Consider the following 27,050-nt stretch of genomic DNA (forward strand, 5'->3'; position numbering starts at 1 on the left):
TCCTCACTCAGAATACACAACCAACAACAAGAAGTCAATATTTCACCATCAGCGTCTAGCCACCTTCCTAAGCCAATCATGATGAAGTATTTTTGAGACACTACAAATAACAACAAAGGAAGTGAATGAGTTGGGCATTATTAGAATTCAAACAACTGCTCTTAAAAAGATCACAAAGACAGTGGAAGGCAGATCACTAAACAAGAGAAAATGGTTGAAGGTATAACTTATTAAAGACTCAGAGAAAAACTGGTAAGTTTCTTAAACAAGAAAACCATGTAGTTATTAACCAGAAAATCTGAGGAGACACTTCACCAAAGAAGATATTCCGATAGCATGTAAGTGCAGATGATGCTGAATATTTTATTTCATTAAAGAAATCATTCAAGTATTATATCTCCATGAACAATGAGAATCCCGCCACTGTGTCCTAGTTACTTTTAAGTCCATTTGACGAGCCAGAAGCTTTTGGTGAGAGGGACTTTTAATAGAGAAAATGCCTCATAAGATCCAGTTCTAAGGAAACCTGTTAGGCAGGTTCTTAATTAGCAGCTTAATTGGCTGGGAAGGCCCAGCCCTGGCATGAATCCTGGGAATTTGGCCTGGAGCTCTATAAGAAAGCAGCCTGAAGGAGACAGAGGGAGCTTGCCAGCAAGCAGCCCTCCTCTGTGTGCTCTGTATCAGTTCCTGCATCCACGACCCATCAGATTTGAGTTCCTATGCTTTACTTCCTTCAATGGACTGTGACTAAAGATAATTAAGCCTCCAGATGGTGACGTGCAATCTCTAATCCCAGCACTCAGAAGGCAGAAGCAGGAGGATCTCTGTGAGATTGAGGCCAGCGTAGTCTACAAAATCTAGTTTCAGGACATGCTCCAAAGCAAAACCAAGAAACCCTCTCAAAAAAACCCCAAACCATACCAAAACAAAACAATGCTCACATCATTTTTTTTTTTTTAAAAAAAGCAGTAATTACTGAGGGTTTAGAGAGAAAAGAGATGGAATAAATTGGTAAGACATGGGCTTTTTAGGGCAGTGACGCTACATGTATAATATTTTAGACATAGACACATGACTTCATATGCCAGCCAAGTGAATCGAACCAGACAGAGTGAACGGTAATGTAACTGATGGTTCTCCATCAGCAATACAGAGTGATTCTGGATGATCGATCAGATTTGCAAATGTGCCACACTAAGGAAAATATTCCTGACAGCGGAAACTGTGCTGTTCAAGATTCATTGGTCTAAAACTGTTATGAAGATGAAAGCCTATAATTGTTTAAGATGGCTATAATTTTTATTATTTTGTAATTGTTTAGAATTATGCTAGGCTTTATGGAGAGAAGTGCAAAGTATAAGTGACAGTAATTTTAATTTTTCAAACCCTTCATTTTATAGTGGTCTATTAAGTTTCTAACTACTTCTATGTCACCAAACCAGGAACAGAATTGCTCTCAGTCTTGGCTAACGTATACACACAGTCTCCTACCTCTTTACTAAGCTCTACTTGATAATGGAGCTCACGGGAAAAAGAAGGACAGCGGGCATGAATATTGCTGTTGCTGGGGAGATAGAAGCATTATTCCATACTGATTTCCGGGAATAATATTTAACTTTCTTTTGAAAGCACAGATAGTGTAAGTGGTATGGAATGTTTCTATAACTAAATGAATAACCCACAGAAAAATTTAAATGACGGTGAATACTAGCTTCATGGGAAGAGCCAAGGTTATTTTGTCTTTAATTTATCTGAAGAGTAGCTGACATAATTTCCATAAAACAATTATCTAGTGTTATTTTATCTGAAAGGACAATATGAGATTATAACTCTGATTTAGGTTAGACCTCTAAATAATCAAAATAAGTACAAATGCCGTATTCTAGTTGTATATAGAGAAAACCAAACCAAATCATTTCAATGCTGCCTTTAAACACTTCATTAAGGCCTATTTGTGAAAATAGCAAGAATTATAATTTCCTCTCCTCATCATATAATTTGATTGAAGTATTTTTGGCATACCCTCTCCATGCAGTGTCTTCCATCTCCTATCCATTGGTTCAACAAGTTGTTTCAAATATTCTTATGAGCCTTGTCTAAGAAGAGGCATTTCATTAAAAAGACCCCCTGATTTTCTAGAATGGCTAGGCCAGTCCTGATGTTGGGTGGGCATGTTTTGTTTCTTCCTTTTCATACAGACATGACATTTATAGAATTGCTAGTCTCCCCACCGATATATATTCCCTAAGGACACACAGAGTGCTCATGTTTTATTTGTTGTTCTCCAGGGTCTGAGCACTGTTCTTTGATCAAAGTGGAACCCTTAAAGTATTGGTAGTTCAGTGGGTTTAAAAAAAAAAAACATAAAATTTCCAATGAAGTAGTGGTAACATTATGTTGTTTGTCATTCTGATATCAAGTTCAGTAAATACCACAGCAAAAACCAAATGCACAAACAAAAGCCAAGTGTTTTCAGTGTTATCAGTTATTTCAAAAGCATTTTGAATAAAAGATAGAATTAAAAGTTATGCTACTTGCTTATTTTTTTCAACTATAAATACCTTTCAAAGGGCAATATGTCACTGATTACAGACACGTAGTCCATCTTCGTAAAATAACACGTATCAAAGGGAATGAGAAAGCACTGGAAAGAAACAAGGCTGGGGGTAGGGGTGGGGGCTTGCACCTGTAAGTGATATGCCTGTGCTGCCACTTCTGACCAGTCAGTGCGTAGCGCTTTCGACGAACGTTGAATTTGGAGCTGCCTCTTGTCTGGTCCGGGACACCGCACCGAGGCTTCTTCATCCAACTGAAAAAAGTGGGTATTTTTCAGCAACTCTTCTTAATAATTTCAAAGGGAAAGCAGACAGCAACCCATAGAGTGATAGGGCCCATGTTCAATGTCCTTACAATTTAAACTAAATAGATGCCATACATTTTCAGAAACAGTTAACACAATGTGGTACTACACAAAATTTTCAGTGCATTTACTTCCTCCAGTGTACTTTGAGATAACTACAGAAAGAAGTTCCTTGAAATTTCTATATAGAATCCACTGTTGAGAAGTATGTAACCTAGAGGAAATCTTCACTTCCCATTTTCATAGTAAGTTTTTAGGTTTTTTTTTTTTTTTTTTTTTTCGAGACAGGGTTTCTCTGTGGTTTTGGTGCCTCTAGCTCTTGTAGACCAGGCTGGTCTCGAACTCACAGAGATCCGCCTGCCTCTGCCTCCCGAGTGCTGGGATTAAAGGCGTGCGCCACCACCGCACGGCCATAGTAAGTTTTTAGAAATGCTACTTAGAGCTAAAATGGTTCAAATAAAACATATTAGCATCTGTTGACTAATCTATGAGTCATTATTCAGATAATCAGAACTACTCAAATATGCACACATACGTGGTACATCTATGAAAGTAGAGAGAATAGTAAGCCCTGTAAGAGATAACCCTCTCATCATGAATTCTTTGCTATATACTGCTATATATCCATTAAAAAAGAACCCCCACAAGTTACATTTAAAATTAGGAAACAAAAATCAGGCATGCCCTACATAACGAGCTTGAATTTCTCAACTTGCTAAAATATATTTTATGCCTGCGATAGCATTGTCTATTCATTAAGGAATTTAAATGAGCTTGTTTAAATAATGAATTAGTTAGCCAACTTATCATTTAAAAGAATTAATATACTATTAGACAATGGATTTAGTTTTTGGTGGAGAATAAACACTACTATCTTTCTAATGTCAGTTCTAATGAACAAAAAAGTAATAAAATATTCTATTCAAAGCATTACCAAATTTGTTACTTAGACGTGGTTAATTACTTTAACATAATACAAGGATTACTGCAATTAGAATAATCACTTTAATTGCCTGAGAATTATAGCTCAACTGTACCATATGTCTGTTTGCCAAAGGAGGGGGAGGATTTTTTTTAATTTAAAATCAGATGAAGGGCTAGAATGACCAGGGTTGTGGATATTTACAGTTCTTGTAGAGGAACTGAGTTCAGTTCTTAGCACCCAGATCGAGCAGTTGACAACTGACTGTAACTCAAACTCCAGGGGTACTTTCTCTCTGACAGCCATGGACTCACCATTGAAACCATACCGTCCAATAAACTCTTTTATAAGTTGCCTTAGTCATGGTGTGTTGTAACAATAGTTGAAATGTACCTAAGACAAGCAGCAAACACCCCTAACTAAGGTGCCATCTCCCCAGCACAGTTTTTCGTGAGAAGGCTTCACTCTTGCATCAGTATTTAATGAAACTCACTGTGCAAGCCAAAATGGTGTCACATTTGTGTCAATCACCCTGCCTCCACTTCTATATTCTTATATTATAAGTGTGGACCATCATAACTTATCATCCTGCAGTTTCAGCATGATTATCCTTATATGTTAATTTGAATTAAAGAAAGCACAGAGCAATGCTTTTAAAGCATGATTAGAGGGCTTATACTTCAAAGTATTTGATATGAGGAGACATAACACCTCAGTATTAATTATTTCATTGAAAAAAATAGACAGCAGGAAAATGAAGTCATGGGGCTTTTAGTTGTAGCAACAATAAGGTTTAAGGACAAGCAATCTAGAGCAAAAGAGGGGCTTCATGGAAGAGAATGGGGAGAGACAAAATCAAAAAGGGTTAATAATATGAAGAGCAGGGAGATTAGGTCAGAAACTAAATGCCAGAACTGGTTTTTCCTTATTATCAAAGCCTACATTTATTAGTGATAACAGATACTTATAGTATGAAGAAAAATGTCTGATTCCGATGTGTCTCTATGAATAGGTACTTACAATGACTAGAGGTACTCAGGGCTGGGATTTTGAAATTCTATCCCCAATATTGATATGAGGCTTCTAACTGTTGCAGAATGTTGTTAATTTTTCATTGATTTTCATTTCCTAAGGTCTGGACTAGCCAGTACTTATACATCTATTTAAAACCTCAGGGACTTAAGATCTTAATTTTTAAAACCTACTTTGAAGTTTAATTTTAAAGTTTCAATCCTATGAGCTCCTATCTTGGTGATACAGAGATACGATGACCAACAGTCTTAAGTGACCATTACAAAAGAAATAGAATTTCAGATTAAATGTGATGGGTCAGAATTTGTTTCATTTTTACAAAGAAAAATGAATGATATTTTTGACATATCCAGAAGGAAGCCTCCCAAGCTTGATGCCAAAATGCCCGAGTTGTGCAATTTCCCTATACTTCATTTGGCCTCTGATAGTCCTCTCTTTATCCTGGAAAATAGAGAGAAAATAGTATTTTCTCTTTTGTGATGTTTAATGCATGATCATCAAGTAACAGGGATATATTCACTTTGTGAGTGTCGGAGTGCTAAGAACACAAAGAGTTTTGCCTGCGTACAGAGGAAAAAAATCAATCCCTCCTTTGTAGTAGAGGACCATTAATTATGCTTCATGATATTACACAACCTTCTAGGAGCCTCTGTCCAAAATACTACGCCACTGCATGCTGTGAACACACAAAGTTACATTACCAAAGAGGTAATAAATTTGTTCTTGTAGCCTTTCACAAAGTGGATACCTGAAGAACCACTTTTTTAATCAATAGATGAAGGAATAATGGATAAAGCACCAAATTAATAGCTGTTATTACAAGGCATGAGCAAACTCTTTCCAGTGAAAAATAGTATTTAATGTTTCTCTTTTAGATTGCTGTCACAATAGGTACCTAGCAAACTTTCAATGGCCCAGTTTTGAATTTTCCCTACCAGCACAATATAAGAACATTATTTATACTGTTTCTCTCGTCAACTGTGTTTAAGCATGCATCCTATCCCATCCAACGTGAAGCTGCAAACAAGGTAATATTTTGCAGAGATGTGAACAGAAACTCTCACAAACCACACAAAGCAGGTAACACTAATTGCCACTTCATACACTGTCTTAAAATATGCATTTACTTTGTCTCTTGCTCATATTTTCTTTCCTGATTCAAACTGTGTTGTTAAAACAATGTTAGCAACCTGACATTGTGTATGCATGATTAAGAAAAGCCTCAAAAGACTGGGGTTGGAAATAGGATACATTCCAAAGAAAAGTTTATAAAAGCAAAACATATCAATAGGGGTTGTTGAAGTCTGCGTAGTTTTGTCGACTATTTATCTGGGCTCAAGAGTCCATGAGAGAAGGAACTTGGAGGACGTTACTTACTCAATTGTGTTTCTGTCCACTTTTCCCGTCATGTTAATGCCGTAGAATTGTTGCATGGCAGCTAGGGCCGATTGCATGGTCTCTGCAGAACGCAGCACGGACATTCTGGGATCAGTCGGTGGAAGGTAGCCGTATTTTTGTAACCAAACCTGTAATCACAAGCACAATTCCTTTAGATCACCTTTACAATTTAACAATATTGTTATGGAAGTTGATTGATATCAACACTAGATGGTAAATTTATTTGATATATATATAAAATAAACCTTATGTACTTTAGATTATCTTATGATCCTGAAGTGGTTGTAGACGTTTCTAACGTTTTACATGTGAATGAGTAAAAAGTGTGATTCATCACTACTTAGGTAATTACTGTACATAATTTCTATACCTAATATGAAATAGAAATACAAATAAGATTTCATGTGTCCTCAAGGAACCAAACTCCAAAATCATTTTTTCCCAGAAGCCTGTCAAGGTATCTTTGCTGTAAGGAGTAAGGAATATGCATAGGATGTATCTAAAGAACTTTTCTATGGACAACTGAGCAATGCCTGCAGCTGGGATGGGTATCTTTACAGAGGAACTATGCTACTCATGGCGTTTGCATACAATATTGACGTAAACACTTTACCCAACTGTAGCTGGATAGCCTCAAGACTGTGTAACACTTTCATATGAGGAATAACCATTACTTAATGTAGTTCATAATGTGAAATTGATAGATAATATTCAACTTTCTTAGCAGCTTAGTTTCCTGATTCTCATATTTTCCTCAGGGAGAAGACTTGGGAGGATGGTGGGAGAAAGAAGTTAGATTAAAGGAAATGTCCTCATCTGAACTGAGGCACTGGAGGAAAAGAACCCATCCCCACCAGGAGGACAGGCATGCTTCCCCAGAGTTTCATGCCTTCACTCCACAAGTACAGTCTTGTGCCCATCCCTACCCTAGCATGCGATCTCTTGTCTCAGTCTTCCCAGGGTTTCAGGGTTTCTTTAACAGCAGTGAACTACTTGACTAATTTCTAAGTCTCATGTTATTGCAGCAGTACTTAGGGAAGTCATTCAGCTGGGGGTGTTTCTCCCTGATGTGGCCTAGTTATCATGCAAATGATTATATGGGAGGGTGATTTTTCTGTAATAACTGGCATTATATAAGTTATAACTATTGCCCAGAAAATTCAGTTTCCAAGCATATATAACTATCCAATAAAATGCATTGTTTAATGCATTTTATAAAAGATAATATTAAATACGCAGGATTTAAAATGTGAAAAGAAAAGGATAAACTTCCATGGAGTCTCAAAAATTTACACACCTAAAATTACAATCCGTATGTATCATCAGCTTGATAAAAGCTATTTAAAATGGGCACCGCACTGCAATCAAGAAGGTGATTGGTAAAAGTCAATCTCAAAAACAGCCACCTAAATGAAGAAAGTGTGTCATGATGCCTCTCATCTAATCTGTAATGAGCACGCTGCCAGAGAAAGCCATCCAGTCACCTATTTAGCAGTGGCGAAATCAGAGAAAGACTCTGGTGTTTTCTCAATGAAGGAGGCAGTCAATAATATTACTTAGTATGAAATTCAATATTTTAATTCAATTGCTAAAAAAGAAGACTTTAATAGAATACATGAGCAAAATATTTTAAGCACCAGTAAATTTTCTATAGCAGCACATTTATGCCTTATGTCCTAGGAAGCGGTTTGTTGCTAGGTTACACTTTGGTGCTCAGCTACTGGCAATTTCATTTATAAGAACAATAAAGAGAAAATATTAATAAGAAAACCTATGATTTATGTTAAAATATAGAAAATATAAAAATACATAAATATGAAGTGCATAATGAAAGATATCATGTTTTAGAAAATGTACATATGATTTAAATTATGCTTTAATCTTTCCAAAACAAGTGATTTTAAATAATGTAAAAATGAAGTTTTATATTTCTTCTGTTTATTCTCTAATATTTTACTCTTTATCATGGATTGCTGCTTTTTCTGATGAAGGACAAGTGGGTAATTCTTTTTAGTTATAAAACAGCATGCAAGGTATGAGACTTTCCATCTTACAGGCAGTTTATTTTGAGTGATATATTAACGTCAGGATTTTGTCAGCCAAGAAGGAAATTTTCTATGAAACTACAAAAAAAATTGTTAAAAACTATGCAAAGTAATATTTGAAGATCTATCTTACACCAGGTTCTTAATAGTTCCCAATGGTAACAATATGGTATCTATTTTTGTGTCTGTTTCATTAATCATACATGTTCACATATAGTTGTATATAAATATATATGTATATATGGGCAGATATGTATATACATCACATTTAACAGCCTGCAATACACACATTCATCCTCATATGCTGCTAACAGAAATATACCCACCCCTTAAACTTTGATTTAAACTCCTGATACTCCTAGATCACTGATAAAAGCAAATTTGTCTCCAGAGATAAATTTTGTGCCTTGGAATCTTTTCAGTACATATTCAGTGCCCAAATGCACATTATGGGTACTTAGGGAATATGGTCTTCAAATGTGCATTTGAGGACAACATGAGGCTGAAGACAGAGTATATAAAACTCACAGCAAATTCGGTGCTCAGTAAGTCATAGTATTTATGCTTTTTATTACTAAAATTGTGTCTGTTCAACTGGAAATTTGCCTTAAAATAGGACAAGTTTGAAACGTATTTTTAAATAGCCTTTGGAAGCAGAGGCCAAAATAAAAGAATCATGCACTGCTTGAAAATATTCCTTATTTCAAAACATGGAAGATGTAAAATATTTGCCAAACTGGGCCTTGGTGAATTGTTATAATTTACTTATTTTATTTTAATTTTGTCATTAGAAAAAGTGGATTTAAGAGCATTAAAAACATTAACAACAGGAAGGTTCTTCAATGAAAATTGACCTGATTTACACTCTAGTAATTTTAGTCATTGTCACTAGAAAACCACAAACCTCAAAAGGATCTACACGATCTCAACCTAACTGTATTCTCCATGTTATCTTACCCACATATATTCCTACCTTTCAGATACAGTTTATTTCCAATATTTAGTGATATATCGTATTGGAAGCACAACCAAAAACAATGCTTCTCTCTGCAGAATGGAATTTTTCATTTTTTTTTAAATAAATGCTAGCCAAGAGATATCACCCTCATTAGTTTGTACTATAAATAGGAAGTATAGTGGCATATTATTTGTGTTTTAATAAATAAAGCTTGCCTGAAAGTCAGTGCAAAGCAGCCACACTTGTCAGTCATACAGACCAGACAGTGGTGGCACACATCTTTAAACCCAGAAGCTACGCTCGTGAACCATAGAGACTGGGCAGTGGTGGTGCACACTTTAATCCCAGCAGTAGAGAGGAACATACAGTAGGATGAGACAGGCTGGTTTTCTTTGCTTTATGTTTTCTTTTTAATCTCTGAGCACACTATGAAAGGTTAGCAGCATGCACTTGGAAAAGGGGCCCTCATTTTCAAATCCAAAATCTATGGCAATTGTTTCCAGTCCCCCAAACTGTTTGCAACACTATTTATTAGCAGATCCCAGTAAAAAAGTTTGATAAAACAGCTTGAGTTGGCTAAAGCAATGGCTATTAGAATTCATTTTATTAGGAAGTATAGTGGCATATTATACATGGCTAACTTTTCATTTCCAATTAAAATTTTAGAATCGTGGATATTCTAATGGATGTAACATATAACTGTTTTTTAAAGCAAAGGTGGAGACTATATTGTTCATGTGATTATAATCTATGAGCTATTTCTCAAATTAACCCTAAAGATAAACTCCTTATTATGTCATGTAAGTGAATAAAGAGACACTGTAAATTCTGTAACTTCTTCACACAGAACCTTCTTTTTATATTACCAACACACTGTCATTTTTATGTATTTCTGATACAATTTAAATTACCTCTGGCCTTGGGGCATTTCATTTACTTTCCTATATAAAAGATACAAAATACTTTCCTTCTCATCCTTCCAAATGAATTTCCATTAGAGCACTTCAGCGAGGATTTTGTTAATAATTGACACCATGTGACATGTTAATGGCATTAGTTATCCCTCTAATGACCATCACATTGCCATTTTTATAAATGGATTTATTCCTTGTATGTTTTGTTGATAACTTTAGGCCCAAGAACTATATAATTTCCTTGTATTTTGAGCTAGATGAGAGGAAATATGAGAGATATGAGATCCAGTTAAGTGGTAACTTTACATGCTAATGCTTAACTGATATTACAGTTAGCCATGCAAGTGGCATGCTGTCATTTCTTACCCCCTAATCAATGATTGCACACTCCTACATCCACATAGCTAAGCACTCAAAAAGAGATTGGTACACCATGTATGCAGGCAGAGTATTGCTAACTTTCTGGTAAGCTTTATGTAATGTGGAGAAAGGTAAATCAAGAGAGGGCCATTTTACCCGCTATTGGGAAATTACTTAACTAATCAAACATAGTATGTGTATATATATTGAACACTGCTGTAACAACAAATGCATACAATCATGACAGTCGATAAGATATTTTGGAGAGTATATGAATAGAAAAGTAGTGTAAAAGCAAATACAGTTCTGGTGATAGCTCAAGCAGGTGTTAGATTAACTCATGATTACTTTACAGATAAAGTAAGTACGTACGCAATGAAACCATCATTGCGGTTATTCTAAATTCTTACTTCGTGTATAGAGTTTGGAGTAGCACAAGAGCAGGGCTACGATCCCGGGACAAACACCAAGGTATCTGCTATTAAGTTCACAACACAGGCTTTAGGATCAAGGCAGCATGCCCATTGACCACACACTGAAAGTGAAAACTGTCAAGGCACCCACGCTTGATAGGGTAGATTTCTGTCAGGGGGCTGAGTAGGAATGGACTGCTAAGCAGCTGAGAAAGCACTCCAAATGTAAATATATGAGAGCCCTGAAAGAATGCTAAACTTCACATTTTCAAGATGACCTTGTACCTCAAGCAATCATTTACTGACACCTTAATACGACTGTGTTTTTCTGAGTACCTAATTAGCTGGCCTGGCTCTAGATTCTCTCAACTTTGACTTCTTCTACTTAGTCCAGAAATAACAAGTTTCCTAAAAGATCATGCCCTTTATTCAACAGACCTCCTCTTCACATCACGATTACTATCATTATGTTTTAAAGTTGCTTAAAATACTGTATCTCTAAATATAACAAATTCAGGAAGTTCTATATAGGCAAACTTTGGAAGGTCAAATTTCTCTCTGAAAAAAAAAACTGTACAGTCTCTTGGCTGTTTCTGGATCACTGATGCTCATGTTTTCGATACCATCATTGCCCTGCACATACCAACATGCCTTGGCTGGCATGTCCTACATTTCCCTCAAAACACAACATCCCTTCATGATAAAGGGAACACTCCTGCATTACTGGTAGGAATGCATGCTGGTACAGTCCCTTTGGATGTCAGTGTGGCAATTTCTCAGAAAATTAGGAAACAACCTTTCTCACCACTTTTGGGTATATATCCAAAGGATGCTTAATGATGCCTCAAAGACATGTCCTCAACTATGTTCATAACAGCTTTGTTTGTCATACCACAACCTGGAAACAAACTAAATGCCCTTCAACCGAAGAGTGGATAAGAAAAATGTGGTACATTTACACAATGGAGTACTACATAGCAGAAAAAATAACGACATCTTAAGTTTTGCAGGAAAATGGATGGAGCTAGAAAACATCATTTTGAGTGAGGTAACCCAGATACAGAAAGACAATTATCACATGTACTCACTCATAAGTGGTTTTTAAACACAAAGTGAAGAAAAACATGCCACAAATCACAATCCAAGAGAATCTAGACAATAATGAGGACCCTAAGAGAGACAATATTTCCTGAGTAAATTGCTAGCATGGGGACCTTGGGAGAGGTCGAAGGGGAGCAGAGAGGCAGGGAGAGGAGTTGAAAAAAAATGTAGAGCTTAATAAAAATCAATTAAAAAAAAAAGAAGTCGATGGGGGCCAGGGAATCGAATGTGGTGGTTTGAAAGAAAATTGCCCCAATAGGGAGAGTCACTTATTAGTAGGTGTGCTATTGGTGAAGTAGTATGGCTTTGTTAGAAGAAGTATGTCTGTGGGGGTAGGCTTTGATGTTTCCTATGTTCAAGCTATGCCCAGGGTAGCAGAGAGTTATTCCTGCTTTCTGTGGATTATCAAGATGTAGAATTTCAGCTCCTTCAGCAGTACCTTGCTTTAATAGACTAGCTCTCTGAAAATGTAAGCTAGTCCCAATTAATTATTTTTCTTTCATATAACTAGCCATGGTCATGGTTGTCTCTTCATAGCAATAGAAACCCTAACTAAAACAGGAAGTTTAGATAATGTATTTGTTAAATTTATTGACAAGGTATCTAAAATTTTTATACTAACATAACAAAACATATTTGCTTCTATGCTACTACATGGTCTTAACAAGGTCTTGCACAAATTTTGGGTCTGTATCTTTTCATGTATATATCCTTTGACCTGTATCCACTCATTACATTCCAATACAAATGGACCATTATGAAGAAACACACACAAAATATTGTGATGTGAATATGTATACAAACCAATTTACTATATGTTTGCTGATATATACAAATTCTGTATGATGTAAGAAATTACTAAAAGCAGCTAACATAAACAGCTAGAATTAATGGACAAAGAAACTGTAGTAGAAAATCCCTTTCCAGTATTTTAACTGTTTTATGCTTACATTTTTGTTTACATTCAAAATTATTTACTAAAATATAACAGATTCTATAAATATGCCTCATAGTTATTACTGATTTTCAACTTACTCCATCAAAACGTTGCTTTGCCCTCACATTTGTACTTGATCAAATATAGTATACTTCCCTATGTGTTAAAGAGTATGGGAATAAGTAAACGCATTCAGTATTTCTCAACACAAAACCAGTATCTTGAAGGGTGTTTGAGTGAAGGTGTTACACTCTCGCCTTCTGATGAGACGTTTATCACGTCCTACTTAAGGCTCTGTGTGATAACCTGGTGATTAATGGAATAATCATACTTCTAAGTATTTTGTTTAAAATGACTTAGGACTATCACAGAAATTGTCCTCATAGAATCATGATTGAAATCTTGCTCAAAAGTTAATCTTATGTACAAAAATGATTTCAGCAAAATGTCAGACAGTTTAATACATGCAGTCTACAATCTACAAAATTATACCTGAACTGATTAAACATGATGAGCTCTGTATCTTAAAAGCAATATCATCCCACCACTGTTAGTACAACATAATACTCCACCTCTCCACGCTCATTCATTTGTGATTAATTTAATATGACATACTGGCTTAACAAATAAAGCAAACTTAGGTTTGCAATGACTCATTTTTGTGATCATAATATGTTTGAGAGTTAGAGAAATTTCTGTCAATGCAATTTCAGGTTATCTACCTCTCTAGGGCTCCAGAAATGTCTCTCATATTTTCCACCCTATATTACTATCTAAATCTTGTCTCCATGGATACCGCACATCAGCCAGAGCAGAGACTTAACTTTACTTGAATACGTTTCTGGCTCTCAGCAAAGACAATCATTATCAGTCTCAGGATAGTTATACAGGCAAAACAAACTAGCCCCGCTGTAAGGAGGGGTGGCTTATTTGTTTCCCAACCAGCTGGATGCTCAGACCCAAAATAATCACACAGAAGAAATATAAATCACTGCTTGGCCCATTAGCTCTATCTTCTTATTAGCTAACTCTTATATCTTAATTTAAGATAGTAATCTCTGTATTGCCACGAGGCTGTGGTTTACCGAGTAAAGTTCTGGCATCTGTGTCTGGTGGGGATACATGGCTTCTCCCTGACTCTGTCTCCTTTCTCCCAGCATTCAATATAGTTTTCCCTACCTAGTTCTGTTCTACCCTATCAGGCCAAGCCAGTTTTCTTTATTCATTAATTGTATTCACAGCATACAGAGGGGAATCCCACATCATAGCCCACTGGTCAAACTCTAAGCTTGGAGTTATTGAAAATAGAGTCTTATCATCCTTGATAAGAAGTCTGCACATATGACTGGCTTTTCTCCTTCATTAGCCTCAGAAGAGGACATGAAGCTTCCTTAGCTTTTAAGAAAAACTTTCTCAGAACTTAATTTGTATTTAAAACAATAAATTTAACATGAAAAAATACAATTAAACTGTGTAAGATGATGTTTTGAATTTTTTTTATAAATTTTGGAAAGGCTAAGTCAACTTGATTAACATTAATTTCTTTACATATTTGGATACTTTTACTGACTTACAGAAATGCTTACGTTTACATTTCTATTCTTAACTACAGGCTACTGTACTTAACTGAAGTCATGGTTTAGGCAAAGTGCAATAGTGCTCCTCAACTAATTGGTAACTGAAAATTAGCAGCGTCTGATTTTCAACATTTTAAATAAAAAATCATATGGTTGATATACCCTGTCTCATTCCACTGGAGGAAATTTTTTCTTATTTTTATCTTTTCCAGTGGGTATCAAGTGAAGATAGCCTTTTGGTTAAGAGTGGTGTTTGCATAAGTTTTTTTTATTCTTTAACAATTGAAGTTTTAAATTAAAAATATTTCAGCTCAAGATCATGACTTGCCAATTCATACTGCTTTAATCATCTTGGCCTAAAATATCTCCTCAGACTTTTCTTGATATTCCTAACTTTGGGACTGGAAGATAGCTAATTTGGAGAATAAGTGCACTGACACTGTCTCATAATTAGATTTAGTGATATATCATTGGCAGAGGCATCTTAAAGCACAACTCGAGTGTATGGGATTTTAGTGGCACAAAGCAGATTATTCCACTTATGGTGAAATTTCTTAGACCATTTGCTTAAAGTGGCATCTGTCAGCTTATGATACCAGTAAAGACATACTTCCCCTTTGTAATTGATGGGGACATCTAGATTATATTTTAAAACATCTAAATATAGATTACTGAGTATTCATATCTCCATAGTGGTTAGTTTCTGGTTACTTTATTCAATGTGTTTCAATATATTCCACAAACCACTTGCTACAACATTCATACTTCTCCTGAAAAAATTAAACAAGACAGTAACATAGCATATATCCTTTAAACTTGTTTTCAATCAGACATACTGAACCTTACAGAAGAAAATGTGGGGAGTCGCCTTGAACTCACAGCCACATGAAAAGACTTCCTGAGCACATCGGTAGCATCCACACCAAAATCAACAATTAATAATTGGGACCTCATGAAAATGATGAGCTCCTGCATGGCAAAGGACACTGTCATTTGGACAAAGCATCAGTCTACAGAATGGGAAAAGATTTTTATCAAAAACTACAATTCCAAAGGACTAGTAAAGAATCCAAATATCAAGGAAACAGATGACCCAGTTTTAAATAGGGTACAAATCTAAACAGAGAGTTCACAGAAGAGGTAAATGCAAATGAATGGGAAATGAAATGTTAAATGTCCTTGGTCATCACGGCAATACGAATTAAGTCTATTTTGAGAATTCATCTCGCATTTGCCCAAATACCTAATGTTCGGTAAAACAAGTGACAGCTCATGCTGTTTAGGATGTGGAGTTAGAGGAACACTCATGCGTTGTTGATGGAATACATACTCCACTATGGACATCAGTGGTGGTTCCTCAAGAAGATGGGAATCTATCTACCTTGTGATCCAACTATACCACTCTTAGTCATATGGCTAAACCATCTTTCATCCTACCATAGAGACTCTTGTTCAGGCATGTTCATTACTGCTCTATTTATGATATGCAGGAATTACAAACAGCATAACTATTCCTCAACTAAAGAGTAGATAAAGAAGATATGGTACATTTATACAATGAAATATTGCTCAGCAATTAAAAAAAATGACCTCGTGAAATTTACAGGCAACTGGATGGAACAACTACAATAACAACAACAAAAATATTCAGCATGAGGTACCACTGAAAGACAAAAATGTCATGTATTTAATTATATGTGGATATCAGATGTAAAGTCAATGATAAACAAGCTACAATCCATAGAAACTCAGAGGATAGGTATAGGGGAACAGACTAAAAAGCAGATTGGTCTTGTTAGGAAAGGGAAATAAAATAGATAGCTATGAATGATTATGGGGTGGACTTGGGGGACATTATTTTTTTTAATTAAAAGAACTATAAACTTTAAGTTGAATCTCTTAAACATACTTATCTTTTGAAAGGCATCAAAATTAATTACTTATTTATTTCATTTCTTATGAGAAATTTCCAAGATAAAGCTAGAGAGAGGTGTACATGAACCTAAATGCCCATATCACCTTCAACAATCATCAAGGCAGACCCAATCTACTGTATACATATAAAATCTCCTTCCTCACCCCTTCTCCTAATGTAACTGGGAAGCAAATCTCAGACCTCATTAGAAGCCTAACATTTCACTGAGAGTTCACTTCAATGACAACTTTCAAAATACACAAAACTTTTAAATAATCACATTTCTACTATACCTTCCATTATCTAATCAGATTTAGTATTTATCGCATTATTTTACAATTTACCTTGCTTTTATCAAAATAAAAAACAATTCCTGTATACATATTTTCTTTGGAAAAAAGTCTACTTGAAGTTACTGTAGTCAGTTAACATTAATAAAACAGTACTTCTAGTTAGTTAATATAAATTACTCTTTTACCTATCAGTGTTGATATAAATATATTTTATTGTTTTTTTTCTTTTGTATTATGGGTCCTACAAAAATGTTTTAAAGGAATATTCTCATTATTTTCATGTCATTTACTATTACTAAGCTCCAGAGATAATGGGGTAAAACACTGCCTCCTTTAGTCTATCAGTTACACATAGGAAAGTCTGAGTGATAGTTAACTCAGAGACTTCTTTCAACTCAAGAAACACAAAATCCAGCTNATATATATATATGATGTGATATTGATATTCATTATCTGGGAACATTTCTAATTGAGTGTTCAAATGTGTTCGTTTTAAACATAATAATTGCCGCGCACCGCGGCCCCGGTCTGTGCCCTATGCGCTAGACCCCAGTTCGCGAGCTTCGGGCAAAGGGCTGGAGGTTGAGAACACAGACGCAGAGACAGACTGACACACAGACCTTCATACACTGATACCAAAAGCCCCCCCCCCTTCTTTATTAGCACCATGTACGCTTAAATGCACTGAAGTCAATGGCCAACGGGTGAAAATCCCATCCTCTAATCCTCTAACTAGGCACAGCTTCTAGTAACTTCAATTAGAAGGTTCTAGGAGGGAAGAGCACCTGAAGGCCAGGACTCACTAATCCCAACATTCAGCTGAAAGCCAGGACTCATTAGTCCCAAGATTTCATTTCATTTCATTTCTAGCTTCTTCTAACTGCTTCTTTATACTGTCGTTCACCACATTCCCCTGTCACTGGTACTCTACTTTTTTCTGTCTGCTTCATAGAGAACGGGTAGACCACTGAGATATTGGATGTGATATTGATATCCACTATCTGGGAACATTCAATTGAGTGTTCAAATGTGTTTGTTTTAAACATCATAATGATGATTATAAAATATTCACAATAATATTAACAATAAAATGGGACTCCTATAAGGGTAAATTAAAATGTTAATATAAAGCTAATACCATTGGGACATGGACCTTTAGTGATCTGTCACATATAACCTGTCTAAAGATTTACAGTGGTAAATTTTTATATACATTGAAGGGGGACGTTTGTGATTTTTGAATACACTTGACAGACTGAATGTCTATTTTATTGATTCATTTTCTAAAATTCTACTAAATTACAAAATAAACTAATTCAGTAAGGAAGAGTCCTACACTGAGTCATCCACTAGAATTTCAAGACTCTAGGTCATCTAGAGGTCATCTGTATACTCATGAAGACGCGTAGGTGTCAGAATACTAGGCATGGAGAACCAGGGAGTGAAGTAACAAGATCAGAGACATATGGTTGACCCTGAAGAAATACAGAAGAGTAACACTGAACAGACTCAACAGACTGTATCAGAAATACATACATATATACACAAACACGTATGCATGCAATAATAATCAGTGAAAAAAAGTGAATGGGTTGAGGAAATCCGGAGGGGGCACCTAGGAGTTTGCAGGGAAGAAAGGAAAGGGAGAAGCTCTGTAATTAAACTGCAATTTCAAAAATACAGAAGGAAATAAAATAAGAGAGATTACTGGTTACGTGATTGGGGATGCAAGTTACTCAATAAACAATTGGATAAACAACTAGACTCCCTGTCTGTTCCCACCTAGCTCCTAGGCAACCTGGCTGGGACACTGAGTAAACATTTCAGTGCCTTGGATTTACATATGTGTGGAGATAGCCATGGAAAATGAGTCAATGGAAAAAAAATTTCGAAACTAAGAATTCAAACCAAGCAATTATCACATTTAAAGTCAGTCATTGGGAAAACAGAGATGAAGAATATTTCAGAAAAACACAATGATTCTTTCCAATTAACACCCCCCCAGGGAATTAAAACTCGATGAAAAATAAACAAAAAGAGGAAAAGAAAAATGAGATAAGAAATGGAAAATTGGCAAAAAATATAATTATAAGTTACAGTCAATAGAAAAAAGTTCTCTGGAAATATAAAATGATGCGAACACATGAATAATAATAAAAACTATTTGAAAAGTCTAAGATAAGCTACACAATTGGAAAACAAGCTTTAAAAATAAACAAAAAGGAAAAATAGGTATGTTTACTTGTTTTTGACAAGGACATCTTGTATCACAGAGGTGTATATGAAGCTAAAGAGGCTTATGAACAAGTAATTTAAAATGAACTCACATTGGATCATTAATCCCACAACAGGTTTATGAGGTTTTTACTTGGGAATCTCAAAGTATCCACTTTGATGATACTTTCAAATTGTGCATACACTTGTTTTCTCATGCCACCATGCTTATATTTTATCTTAATGCATTAGTTGATGTCATATAGATTAGTTGTAGCATCCAGGTAAGATGACTGTCACATCCTTCTTTAGAGTTTTGGGATCTTCACATTTCATGAAGCATGAGGTGTTTGAACTAAGCAAGCATGTAAATGCCATGAAAATTCTTTATACAGAATTTACATCAGGTTGTTTTGAGAGATTCTCAGAAACTATGTATGGAAATGTGTATGAGAGAGATCATACAATTCTTGTGATAATCAGAAAATATTCTAGCAGGCAAGAAAAAATAGTATCAATCTGAAGGTTAATAGATTTTGTTAAAGTGTGAAGGTGGAATCCAAGATCAGGATTAGTACAAAGATGCAAACATCCCACTTTTATGTGACAAAGCACTTGTAAGTCATTATTATAGCAGCCAACAGAGAAGCAAAGAGTACCCAAGGTAAAAAGGGGGAAGTACAATTTCCACTAAATGAACATGACTGGATCTTAACATTGAAACTGTGTCCAAAGAATCCACAAACTGTTAGAACTGATAGAGGAATGAATGAAACAAAATTTCAAAATGAAAATCAACATGTGGAAATTTTCTAAGAAAACAAAAACAATCTCATCTCCAATAGCTGTGAGAAATCAAAATCCAGAAAGAAACAAAACATTAAAAACAACAATCAACAAAAAGGCTGGCAAGATGGCTCATAGGGTAAAGGAACGTCTCGGTTCAAATCACAAAGTCCATATGGTAGAAGAAGCAAACCAACTCTTTCAGATTATCCTGGATCTCCACATGCATTATAGAAAAATGTCTGGATCCCATTAATTGACTAAAGAAATAAATGTAAATTTATTTGAAAAAGTAAAAGTCAATTTAAAGAACTCCAATGAAAACCACAAAATGCCAATGAAAAAAATAAAGAGTAAGCAAAAATATAAAAAGTATTTGTTTTATGATTAATAAATTAATATCATTAAAATATTAAACCCAAATCTGCAGATGCAGTTTATTTTCATCAAAATACCGCTTACATTGTTCAAAAAAACTCTAAAGAACAATCCAAAAACTGAAATAAATAAAATAAAATACTAAATAGTCAAAGCTATCCTGAACAAAAAGGTCAAAGCATTAAGAACTTTACAGCTTGACATTAAACATATCACAAAGCTGGAATAATAAAAATAGCATAGTAGCACCACACTAACAGATGTGCAGACCAAGGAAATAAAACACAGAGCCAGGAAATAATTTTTCATTCTAACAGTCCACTGAGTCTTTACCAAGTGATACAATTACCCTATAATTCACATTGCCACAGCTAGGTATTTATGTAAAACAATTAAAATCAGTGTGTTGGAGAAACACCAGCACCCGAATGTTTACTGCAGAAACATTCATAGGAGTCAAAAGGAAGAAGCAATCTGTCTACAAAACATAAAGGTGGTATATGTACACAGGGGTACAAAATGTTTCCTTGCAGATGAAAGCAATCTAGTCATCCCATGATGGGGTTAACTGGATAGCACTGTATTCAGTGGAGTACATATGACTCACTTCATTCCTGCGATTGAAAAATATAGATCTTACAGAAATTGTTAGTTATCAGGGGCTGAGGAGAGAAAGATGCAGGAATGGATGGAGAAATATTGATTAATGGACAATAAATTATATTTAGGAGCAAGGATTTACAGTGTTTCAGTGCACAGTACAATGTCTGTATAAATAAAATGTTCTCTATAAACACCCCAAAACACTGAGAAATGAATCGTAAACTAATGAAAAGTCATGATAAATGTGAATCCAAGTATTAGCATCATGGGAGAACTGGCCTGAATGAAGACGGGGGCCTTTGCTGAACTAGAAGTGTATACAGTAATGAGCTGAGCATTTAAAATAACTTCAAAACGCTAGCATGTTGACGTTCAGTGTGAATATCTGACGAGAGGTTTCACTATGAAGAAAGCTTAGTTTGCTGTCATTCTGGACCTCAACATTAGGCTATAAACACATAAACACATGGAGGTACATTGATAGCTTCAGCTCATTGCCCAGAATTCAATCTACTACACTGGACACTGCATGTCATGAGCCAGGTATCTGATTAGGAGATGCATCATTGCATCTGCAGGACGCTCACAACAACAAAATAGGTATCAACACTGTAAAGAGATGTTTAGGGTTCATTTTTCTCACACCACAGGTGTTTTTTTTTTTCTGTTTTCACATTCATTGACCAAGAAAGAATCTTTTAGTTGGTTTATAAAAAAGGGTCATATGTTCTACCGAGCAACCAGTGCTTAGAAATAAATATTGATGCTTTCAGAGCAAACTACTATTGAGTACCTAATTTAAGTTTTGTCTCCTGGATAGCCAGAACAAATTGACCACACAAGAATAACACAAACAACTATCAAGTATTCTGACCTATAAATAATATGTTGCTGTGCTTCATTTGAGGCATTAGCACATCAGTACACAAATTGTAGAATTGTATTTTCAGGACATGTTAATGGATGATTTGCAAGAGAAAACAAAAACAGAAAAGACTTCCATAGTCAAATATACATGTGGAATGCTGACTTCAGTTGATGTTTCTTTCCAGAAAATCTTAGAGCTAATGCAAACTGAAATTCAGTCAAAGACTTAAAGACGACAGAATTTGACAATATTACTTTTACTTTATGTATTTTCATTCCCAGAATACCATTAATGTCACTGAACTTGATCTGAAAGGCTCTCTGGTCTAGAGGATTAGACTCACCTCTGGTCTTCTTTGTGCTTCCTGAGTGAGGTGTAAAGTAAATCCTAACACCTCAGATCATTAGAAACAAGTGACACCTGTTTAAATATCTGGATTACTCTAGTTTTATACTGAATCATAGAGGAAATCTTTTAAATAAAAATAAATTCTACCCTTCAGCAATATAGTTACAACTTGAGCTGGGCATGGTGACTCATACCTGTAATCGCAGCATTCTGAAACTAAACCGCAGGGGTATTATGAGATCAAGGGTAGTCTAAAATGCAGAGTAAGACACTACCTTATTTCAAGTAACAATGGTGTACACATTGTCTTTACAAATTGTTTAAAATTATAAAAATGCAGAGAAAAGTGATTGAAGTATACAAAGCAACATTACACCCCCTATAGAATGTTTCCAGACTACGGAAGAGTGTGCACAATTTGCTGCTTCTCTATTTGTTTTGTTTTTAAAGTGTTTAGTTTATCTGGTTTTGTTTAGCTAGTTAGAAGTTATTATATTTATTATTCTAAAACACATCTTTATATTTCAATGACTATTTCAGTAATTGTAACAGCAGTTATCCAATAATTACAAAACACAGAAAGACAGAGAACTACATGGAAACAGATTCATTGGGAAATGTAAAAGAACATGAATTCCACACATGCAATCTTACATATAAGGAGGATTTCATTTATTTACACTTAGCGTTTCAACTTTTAATATTCTGTGATTCACACATACCCATACATACAGATACATAAACATAATCCTAAACATACACAAACATTAAATCCACATATTCTCACAACTAGTCATGCTCACAAACGAAATATTACCCTTTTAAAATTGGAACAAACACAATCACACCACACAAGAACACACACAAACAAGACTATACACTTTTGAAGTATGCATAAAGATATTTTCACTTTCTTGCACAAGTTATAAGGTGAAATATGCAGCTAACATCATTAATCATTTTAATCACCATGTGTCATGCATAACTTTAACATTGATTAAGACCTCTCCTGCCAATGAACATTTAATTTGCTTCAAATGAGTCATCATTTCAAAACCCACTTTTAGAAGTTTTGTGCAGAATTTTGATTTTTCTTTTTTTGAAAAATTCCTGGAAGTGGCAAAGCAGAATTAACTGAAAAAACATTTGCAGTTTCAAGGCTATGAAGTCTCTCCTCTGAAAAAATTGTGCTACATTCATTTCTCCCATCAGCTCCTAGGCCACCCATCTCTGGGCACTATTGTGAGTGTGTGTGCGTGCATGTGTGTGTGTGTGTGTGTGTGTGTGTGTGTGTGTGTGCATGCTCACTTGTGGTCTCTACACATATGTATGTACAGGTATGTATTTTTAAGCACTTTCAGGGACCACAGAAAGAAGACAGCCCCCAGCACTCCGTACACTGCTCCGTGGAGACAGGGACTCTCAGTGAACCAATAGCTAGAGGTCATCCTACCACAATGATCCTCCTGTATCTGAATTTCCCATTATTCATTCCTAAGACTACAATTACAGGCTCAATTGTGCATGCCCTCATACTTATGTGAATGCTGGGCTCTGAACTCAGTTCCTCTTAATTGTGTAGTAAGAGCTGTTACACACTGAGCCATCTCTCCAGGCTCTTCCCTATGCCCCTGACAACAATCTCAGTTACAATTGGGTTTTGTAAATTTCGTGGGGGAAAGCATATCATCCCTTCCACCTGTCTTTCTTATGTCATTATCAAGATAAAATTATGATAACATTAAAATTAAAATGTGAACAGCACTGTCATCTTACCTGTCCATTTCCCAAGGGACAATTATCACCTTTTCCATGTATTTATTTCTTTGTGGATGTGGGAAGTGGGCACTGGTGCATGTGTGTAGGTACACATACATGTGGGCCAGAAAAATTTCATGTGAGTCTATTCTTTTCTTCTATTATGTGAGTTCTTATACTGAATATAGGTAGTCAGGCATGGTGGCAACTGTAATTACTTACTGAAGCATCTCAGTGGCCCCTGTAAATTCCAGGGATTTTTACAAAGCTACATTATTTTTAATGTTTTGATTTTTTTAATCATCGAATTTTTTTTTCTGACTTTGATATGTGTCTTTCATTTGTGCTCAAGGCAACTGCTATGGTTTATGTCAGGGAGGCTCATACAGGATGTAGTTGTCTTGTGTTCTGCTCTATGGAATTGTTTTGAAGAGTTCTAAAGGCTTGAGCCTTTAAGACATGAGGCACGGCAAGGGGAAATAGGTAACACTGAACTCTGGCTCTCCTTTGAGACAGGATCTCGTGTAACACAGATTAGCCAGGAACTAGCTGAAAGCAGGGATGACATTGTACTCCTGATGGCCCGACTTAAGTGTTGAGACCACTGGCCTGTGTGACAAGATACTGTCTTATGTGGTATGGGGGTCAAACTCAAGGCTTCTTGCTAGCCATGACTCTGCCAGCTGAGCTACATCCGTAGTCCCATCTTTGCTTCTGGCCTACAAAGGCAGTCGTGCCATGCTTTGTCTGCAATATTTTACAGAATAAATCATGTCTTTAACTTGCTTTAGTCTAATATTTTGTGATATTAATGAGAAAGTAACTCATTGATATATGGAATGACAAATGGAAGTTTTGACATATACATACATGCCAGTTATCAAAAGTTTTAAACCCATTCTTTCTCAGAAAAAATTAAGAATTGCTTTTTGAAATCTCAATTCTAATTTCCAATCTTCAAATAAATCTTTACTGACAATGTCCTGAATGGGAAAATGATTTTATTAGATTTGCTTTCCTTAGACAGTAATCATGTGTTCATATCCATTTTCTAAGCTATATTACAGGGGCTTTACGAATCAACGAGGTAAGGATTAGTACCATCTTCTGAACACCATGAAGATATTTAGATACATGTATGACATCCCAGAACACCTAGTGGCCGACCTTAGTATTCTCATTTACTCCTAACTATAAAGGACCCATGCCCAACTTCTATGGTGCTCTATGAGACATTCCATGAAGATTAATATTACACTGATTTTTTTAAAATTAAAATCATGTATTGAATCAGATTTTCCATTATTCACACTGGTCTTGTTTGACTCCAAATTTGTTCTACATGAATTTCCTTTCTTTATAGTTTATAGTTTTTGTAAAGGGTGCTTGTCAATGGTCAAAGCTAGTTTTGTGTCTCATTGTCTTCATAAAGCCAAATTAAGATGCCTGGCAAGGGTCTGGACAGGTATTTCTGCCACCAGAAAACAATTGTGGGGGAGAAAGGCATAATTTCATATAAAACACAAAATTACATTTTAATACAATAGTAGTGAATGGTTACTGGTCACTCAATATTTCACTGGAGATGATTTGGAGGCATGAAAATTACCATAAAAATAGTTACAGATTTTAGTCAAATTTGAAACTCTCAAATTCCAAAGGCTTAATAAAATGACAAAGGTAAGGCATTTCCATAAAACATTCTTGTTCTGAATAGGAGAGAAAGATCCATCGTGTTTATTGGGCCTATGCCAGATTCCCTCCTGCCTGTTGACAAGTCAGAATGAAATTCTTCACATGCTATGGATCACCCAAACAGCTTTCTAAGAAAGCCACATACCTGTACACCCCCCCAGTGTGCTCTAGCCAGGCTTTCTAGTCTGTTTGTTCTGACACATAACTTTGTTGTAGAGTCTAGTATTGCTCAAGGAAATCCAATGTCTTCAATATACAGGAAAACTGGATTCCTGTTTCACAATTTATGTTTTCCCTCATTATCAACACCTTTAAAATGGAAGACAAGGTCAGAAACCATTGTTGGCAACTGGAAAGGAAATTACCTAAACTTCCAGAAATTCAAAACATTATACTCACATATCGGCAGCAATTTTTTCTTGATGATATACATTCTAACTGTAGTGAGAGTCTCTCAGAGCAGTGTGAATTGGCATTTGTCTGATAGCTAAGAATTACGAATACTATCATAATAATTATTGGCCTCTGTAGAGTTTTGAATGTTATTGGCCTCAACAGACTCAAATATTTGATGTTTAGGCACTAGCTGGTGAACTATTTAGGAAGAATTGAGAATTGGGTGACATTTTTGGAGGAGGTGTATCACTGAAGGTTGGTTTTTAGGTTTTAAAAGCCCATAGTAGATCCTATCTGTGTGGCTCTATCTACGTATGTGTTTTTCCTCCTGTCTCTGTTTCTCACCCTCTCTGACTATCTCTCCTCTCTCTCTCTCTCTCTCTCTCTCTCTCTCTCTCTCTCTCTGTCTCTCTCTCTCTCTGTGTGTGTGTCTGTCTGTCTGTGTCTTTTTCTCTCTGCTAGTCTTCCAGAGTTATCTCTACCTTCCTACTCACTGCCATGATGATCAGGGACTCACCAACTAAAACTGTAATTAAGGCCCCTACCAAGTGTTTTTTTTTTTTTTTAATGAGCTTGGTTGCACAGACTAATACAATCCTCATCAATGTTCATTCTTTCTTTTGAAAACTATCTATTAACTTCTTTAGCCCATTCATCCTTTATTGATTAGATGATGTGCGGGCTTTATTCTGGTGTCTTAATTTTTCAGTCCTTTATGTATTCTGGACAGTAATTCCTCTCTTTGATAAATAGTAGGCAGTTTTCTTTTCCAATTTTATAGACTGTCTTTTCACATTGCTGATTATTTCCTTTGCTGCACAGAAGCTTTTTAATCACATGCAGCCTCATTTGTCAGTTCTTGGGATTGTTTCCTATGGCACTGGAGATCATTTTTAGAAAGTCTTTGACTATACTTCTGTCATGATATGTGTTTCCCGATTTCCTCTAGCAGTTTCAAATCTTCAGGGCTGAATTAAGGTCATAGATCAACTTTCAGTTTATTTTTTGCATGGTGAGGGACATAGATCTGATTTTATTTTCTGCATATGCATATCCACTTTCCCAACACCCATGTGTTTAAAAGTTTTAATGTTATTTTGGATACCTTGCTTGAAAATTAAATGGTGTTAGGTGGGAGATTTTATATCTTAGTGAAACACTTTATTCCATTGCTGTGCATGTCCATTTTTACTATTGCCATATTTTGCTAATATGGCGTTGAAGTATAGTTTGCAGTATAATTTGAGACCAGGAATTGTGATACTTGTAGCATTTCCCT

General features: G+C 35.5%; 1 protein-coding gene across 1 annotated transcript in view; it reads right to left on the reverse strand.

Annotated features, from left to right (window-relative positions):
* Positions 1-27,050, reverse strand: part of Mmp16 (matrix metallopeptidase 16) — a 179,262-nt gene that overhangs the window by 77,758 nt on the left and 74,454 nt on the right. Inside the window, exons 2-3 of the mRNA XM_050119116.1 lie at positions 6,192-6,340; positions 2,687-2,809 (exon numbers count right to left, since the gene is read on the reverse strand). Coding sequence (XP_049975073.1) covers positions 2,687-2,809; positions 6,192-6,340 — 272 coding nt within the window. The remainder of the gene's footprint in view (positions 1-2,686; positions 2,810-6,191; positions 6,341-27,050) is intronic.

Source organism: Alexandromys fortis, unplaced genomic scaffold (genome assembly GCF_014885135.2).
Source record: "Alexandromys fortis isolate MF-2015 unplaced genomic scaffold, M_Fortis_MF-2015_v1.1 scaffold_18, whole genome shotgun sequence".
Taxonomy (NCBI): domain Eukaryota; kingdom Metazoa; phylum Chordata; class Mammalia; order Rodentia; family Cricetidae; genus Alexandromys; species Alexandromys fortis.